Consider the following 6415-nt stretch of genomic DNA (forward strand, 5'->3'; position numbering starts at 1 on the left):
AATAATAAAAAGATTCTTTTTTCCATGTGCGAAAATCAAATCTAAACTCTCTATGATCCATTTGGAATGAGAGAGAATAGAGTAAAGTTTGTCAAAAATTAGTCTATTTTCGATGAACTCTATGCTACTCTTCTCTACTATTCCCTCAATCCAAACATACCCTAGTAAAATATGTAAAATTCACCTTTCATGATTTATTCCTCCAATTCCAGAAGCATGGTTATTGGGTAGTTATAAAATCACATTTATTTTGGTTTTGATAAGATACAATCACATATTTATTTAGGATAATAGCAGAAAAAACAGTTCCCCAAAAAAAGAGGAAAAAGAAAAACCCATCACCACGAAATCAGCACTCAAAAGGATAAATTTAGCTCCAAAATAATATCTTTATGGAACAATTTTAAGAGCCTTCAACATGGTTGGATTGACCACACTGAACCCACCATCCACCACAAGGTTGAGCCCACTCACAAAATCAGACTCATCACTAGCCAAGTAGAGAGCAGCCCGTGCAATACCCTCTGGCTTAAGAACTTGCCCCTGCAGATTACCCATCTTGGTTGCTCTAACTTCTGCTGCTGAAACAACATCTTCATGCAGACCCTTTGAATTCATGCCTGTCAGCACAGCATAAGGTGAAACACAATTCACTCTTATACCATACTGCCCAAGCTCCGATGCCAAGTTCTTGGCTAGACCCAATATTGCATATTTTGAAGCAGCATAAGAGTGAGTTGAAAGTCCTGCAATTGATGTACAAGCACTAGCAGTAAATAGTATGACACCCTTGCATTGGGGTACCATGACTCTTGCTGCATGTTTGGCTCCTAGGAAAGCACCACCCAAGTTAACCCCGATGCATCGGTCAAGGTCTGCCTTTGTGGTATCCAAAATGCTCCCAAAGGGACGGTCTAAGACGCCTGCATTGTTGTACATGATGTCGAGCTTTCCATGTTTGGCAATGGTTGTGTCTACAAGATTAATAACATCGTCTTCGTTCGATACATCACAGTGGATGTAGCAAACATCTTCACCTAGCTTATTGGCAATGGCTTGGCCAAGTTCATCTTGGATATCGGCTATCACAACTTTAGCACCTTGTTCACGAAATATGCGCACGGCACTTGCTCCAATCCCACTTGCACCCCCGGTGATAATGGCCACCTTGCCCTCCAACCTGAAATTCAAGGCCCATCAATTGAATATTCAAATAAATTATAGGATTTAAGGGTTGGTTACTAATAGTTTGAAAAAATGAGCTGATTCAAGTTGAGGGATTGAAAAAGGTAGAGGAAAACTAAAAATCATTTTAGTAGTGACGTATCAATTAAGGTACTAACAAAAAGTAAAATTTTAGATACAAAAATAGAATAAAATAGAGCAAAATTATATACATGGCCAATTCTAACTAATCCATTGAGGATTTATAGCCGACTTCAAAATTTTGGACTAAGACTTTGTTGTTATTGTGAAAAATTATTTATTATACTTTTAAATTCCACCAATCTCATTCATTAATTGTCAAGATAGTCAGTAGACTTTATGTAGTTAAATTTGTACTAATAGTTTTAGCATCGTTCTCTTCTCACACGATGCTTATAAACAGAGGCTAGACACCTAAAAAATGCAAAATATAATCAAAATATAGTATCCGTTTGGATACAGATTAAATTTGCTGCGTCTAGCATTTTCACGTTTTCTTCCTTTTTTTTTTTTTTCCTTCTCTGCTGCTACACGCGTCAGGGATAGATGTTACTGTTCATGCTAGTGTAGCATGAACAGTAGCCGCATATGTTGACTTTTCAACCCTTTTCAGCTCCTTTTCACCTTTTTTTTTTTTTTTTTTTTTTTCAGGATTTTCAGCTTTTAACCGACAAATGGCACTGTATATTACTATTCAATACTGTTCATGTACTGTTTATGGGACTCACAAACACTTTATTCAGAAAAAAAAATATATTAAAAATGAGACTCACAATACTATTCACACATTAAAAAATTATTTTGCTACAGCGTTTTTAGTTTTCAGCAATAAGTTTTATCCAAACGGACTCATAATGTTACTATTCTAAATTTTTATTTGCCACAAAAAAAATTAACATTTGTACTAAAAGCTTATGAAAGTGAATACAATTCCCCCCCGAACATCAAGGATGGGCATCAATTTTGCTTATTACAGAAGCAGTCCTGCGTGATTGAAACCTCTATGTGTTGTAATTAAAGAGCGGCATAATTAGCATATTACCTTTTGTAAGTACCGTTCATCTTCACCACAAGCTGTGTCCAGAAGGAAATGGAGTAAAATGATTAATTAGGACTTTGAAGTGGTTCTGATGTTCCTTTATGTTTAGGCATTTATAGGGTGGAGATCACAATATATCCAATAAAAATAATCGCTTACATATGTTAGTCAGAATATGAAACATAAACAAATTAATATGTAATGTGAATGCCTGAATGGTTCATGGTCAAGGATATATTATAAACTAACTGAATTTTAGGGCGTAGCAAGTACTATTATTATTATTCTAGGAAAAAGAAAAGTAAGAAAAACTACTACGTCAAAGACAACATATAAAAAAATATATTTGATATGATTCGTTCAAAAAGTTTGAACACAATTACTTCTTCTTCTTCTTCTTCTTATATTCAACGCCCAGCTTTACCAGGAGATAGAATTAACATTTTTTTTTATAATTTAACTAATGAGCAAAACTTTGAAATGTTCTTAGACATTCCTCTACCTTATCTGGTTACGAACCAAAAGTTTCAGCTATTGACTTTTTTGCTATTTGGAAATTATATTCTCCGGTTTATACTTGTAGATTTTTCTATAAGAATAAAAGTCTAACCCTATATGTTTAGCTAAGAACAGATGGAAAGAGAGGAAAGAAGAAGTGAAGGATAAGGTTAGAGAAGAGGAGGAGAAGGGAATGGTAGGATAGAAAAAAAAAAAATTATCTATTATTCTCCTCCTCTCCCTCCTTTCCAAGCAAACCTTTAAAATAGAAAGGATTTAGTAACTCAATTGGTTTGCACTTTCTAGTATTTCCAATATATTGGTCTATTTCCAAAAGTTTATAATATGCATCAAGTCCATGCCAATAAATGTAAATATAAGTAGCATATATGAAGACGTATAGAAATATATAAAGCGAGTAAGCTACTGAGGTATTACTGTATTATAAACTTATCATATTTGTAATCAACTCGTACTTCTTTCTTGGCTTAAACAAATCATGAGGCATGTACAATAAGTCAAGCCCCATGATTTTACACTAGCAAATGTGAGATGCCAAAACTATAAAGCTTGCAAATATAGCTCCCACAGTTTGAGGGAAATGGATGTTAGCTTTAGGAAATAAGGGAAAGATAGAGTAATGAGTTGAAGGAAAAAGGGACACCCCTATTTATGTATTTAAGAACTCATATTTATGTTTTGTACACTTGCTTAATGTAGCTTTAGGGTCCGTTTGATTGGAGTTAAAATAGAGAGGATGGAAAACAAGAGAGAGAAAATAGGAGATGTTTTGGGTGGGAGGGCTATTTGGTTGGGGTGATTTTGGAGGAGAGAGAATGGTGGGCCAAATTGTTTTCTTCTCGGGCCCAAGACGATTCAACCCCCCACCAAAAAAAATGGAGAGAAAATGGGAAATTCACTCCCCCTTCTCCTCCCCAAAACTAAAATCAACGTTGCCTCTTTTTTTTTTTTTGTCTTTTCTTTTATGGGTTCTTTATCCAACGTTTAGCTTGCTTATTTTCTTCCAAAACAATACCTTTTTTTTCCTTCATATAATATTTAAGTAAAATAAAAATTATGTAATAGGGGCATGAGAGTAAACTTATACAAATTCAATTTTCTATTTCTCCATTTTTCCACCCTTCAACCAAACACAAATGAAGGAAACTAAAATTTCTTCAATCTTCTTACTTTTCCATCCCCCAAACAAACGGACCCTACAGTGTCAATGCCAAGCTTTACCAGGAGATAGAATTAACATTTTTTTTTATATAATTTAACTAATGAGCAAAACTTTGAAATGTTCTTAGACATTCCTCTACCTTATCTGGTTACTAACCAAAAGTTTCAGCTATTGACTTTTTTGCTATTTGGAAATTATATTCTCCGGTTTATACTTGTAGATTTTTCTATAAGAATAAAAGTCTAACCCTATATGTTTAGCTAAGAACAGATGGAAAGAGAGGAAAGAAGAAGTGAAGGATAAGGTTAGAGAAGAGGAGGAGAAGTAAATGGTAGGATAGAAAAAAAAAATTATCTATTATTCTCCTCCTCTCCCTCCTTTCCAAGCAAACCTTTAAAATAGAAAGGATTTAGTAACTCAATTGGTTTGCACTTTCTAGTATGTCCAATATATTGGTCTATTTCCAAAAGTTTATAATATGCATCAAGTCCATGCCAATAAATGTAAATATAAGTAGCATATATGAAGACGTATAGAAATATATAAAGCGAGTAAGCTACTGAGGTATTACTGTATTATAAACTTATCATATTTGTAATCAACTCGTACTTCTTTCTTGGCTTAAACAAATCATGAGGCATGTACAATAAGTCAAGCCCCATGATTTTACACTAGCAAATGTGAGATGCCAAAACTATAAAGCTTGCAAATATAGCTCCCACAGTTTGAGGGAAATGGATGTTAGCTTTAGGAAATAAGGGAAAGAGGGAGTAATGAGTTGAAGGAAAAAGGGACACCCCTATTTATGTATTTAAGAACTCATATTTATGTTTTGTACACTTGCTTAATGTAGCTTTAGGGTCCGTTTGATTGGAGTTAAAATAGAGAGGATGGAAAACAAGAGAGAGAAAATAGGAGATGTTTTGGGTGGGAGGGCTATTTGGTTGGGGTGATTTTGGAGGAGAGAGAATGGTGGGCCAAATTGTTTTCTTCTCGGGCCCAAGACGATTCAACCCCCCACCAAAAAAAATGGAGAGAAAATGGGAAATTCACTCCCCCTTCTCCTCCCCAAAACTAAAATCAACGTTGCCTCTTTTTTTTTTTTTTTGTCTTTTCTTTTATGGGTTCTTTATCCAACGTTTAGCTTGCTTATTTTCTTCCAAAACAATACCTTTTTTTTCCTTCATATAATATTTAAGTAAAATAAAAATTATGTAATAGGGGCATGAGAGTAAACTTATACAAATTCAATTTTCTATTTCTCCATTTTTCCACCCTTCAACCAAACACAAATGAAGGAAACTAAAATTTCTTCAATCTTCTTACTTTTCCATCCCCCAAACAAACGGACCCTACAGTGTCAATGCCAAGCTTTACCAGGAGATAGAATTAACATTTTTTTTTATATAATTTAACTAATGAGCAAAACTTTGAAATGTTCTTAGACATTCCTCTACCTTATCTGGTTACTAACCAAAAGTTTCAGCTATTGACTTTTTTGCTATTTGGAAATTATATTCTCCGGTTTATACTTGTAGATTTTTCTATAAGAATAAAAGTCTAACCCTATATGTTTAGCTAAGAACAGATGGAAAGAGAGGAAAGAAGAAGTGAAGGATAAGGTTAGAGAAGAGGAGAAGTAAATGGTAGGATAGAAAAAAAAAATTATCTATTATTCTCCTCCTCTCCCTCCTTTCCAAGCAAACCTTTAAAATAGAAAGGATTTAGTAACTCAATTGGTTTGCACTTTCTAGTATTTCCAATATATTGGTCTATTTCCAAAAGTTTATAATATGCATCAAGTCCATGCCAATAAATGTAAATATAAGTAGCATATATGAAGACGTATAGAAATATATAAAGCGAGTAAGCTATTGAGGTATTACTGTATTATAAACTTATCATATTTGTAATCAACTCGTACTTCTTTCTTGGCTTAAACAAATCATGAGGCATGTACAATAAGTCAAGCCCCATGATTTTACACTAGCAAATGTGAGATGCCAAAACTATAAAGCTTGCAAATATAGCTCCCACAGTTTGAGGGAAATGGATGTTAGCTTTAGGAAATAAGGGAAAGAGGGAGTAATGAGTTGAAGGAAAAAGGGACACCCCTATTTATGTATTTAAGAACTCATATTTATGTTTTGTACACTTGCTTAATGTAGCTTTAGGGTCCGTTTGATTGGAGTTAAAATAGAGAGGATGGAAAACAAGAGAGAGAAAATAGGAGATGTTTTGGGTGGGAGGGCTATTTGGTTGGGGTGATTTTGGAGGAGAGAGAATGGTGGGCCAAATTGTTTTCTTCTCGGGCCCAAGACGATTCGACCCCCCACCAAAAAAAATGGAGAGAAAATGGGAAATTCACTCCCCCTTCTCCTCCCCAAAACTAAAATCAACGTTGCCTCTTTTTTTTTTTTTTGTCTTTTCTTTTATGGGTTCTTTATCCAACGTTTAGCTTGCTTATTTTCTTCCAAAACAATACCTTT

General features: G+C 34.3%; 1 protein-coding gene across 1 annotated transcript; it reads right to left on the minus strand.

Moving 5' to 3' along the window:
- Positions 1–231: 231 nt before the first annotated feature.
- On the minus strand, positions 232–2384 carry LOC142610780 ((21S)-21-acetoxyl-apo-melianone synthase SDR-like). Its single transcript, XM_075782717.1, has 2 exons — positions 2249–2384; positions 232–1180 (listed from the first exon to the last, which is right to left on the minus strand). The coding sequence occupies exons 1-2, from the start codon at positions 2266–2268 to the stop codon at positions 391–393; spliced, it is 810 nt and encodes a 269-aa protein (XP_075638832.1). The 5' UTR covers positions 2269–2384; the 3' UTR covers positions 232–390.
- Positions 2385–6415: the final 4031 nt, after the last annotated feature.

Source organism: Castanea sativa, chromosome 9 (assembly GCF_040712315.1).
Source record: "Castanea sativa cultivar Marrone di Chiusa Pesio chromosome 9, ASM4071231v1".
Classification (NCBI taxonomy): Eukaryota; Viridiplantae; Streptophyta; class Magnoliopsida; order Fagales; family Fagaceae; genus Castanea; species Castanea sativa.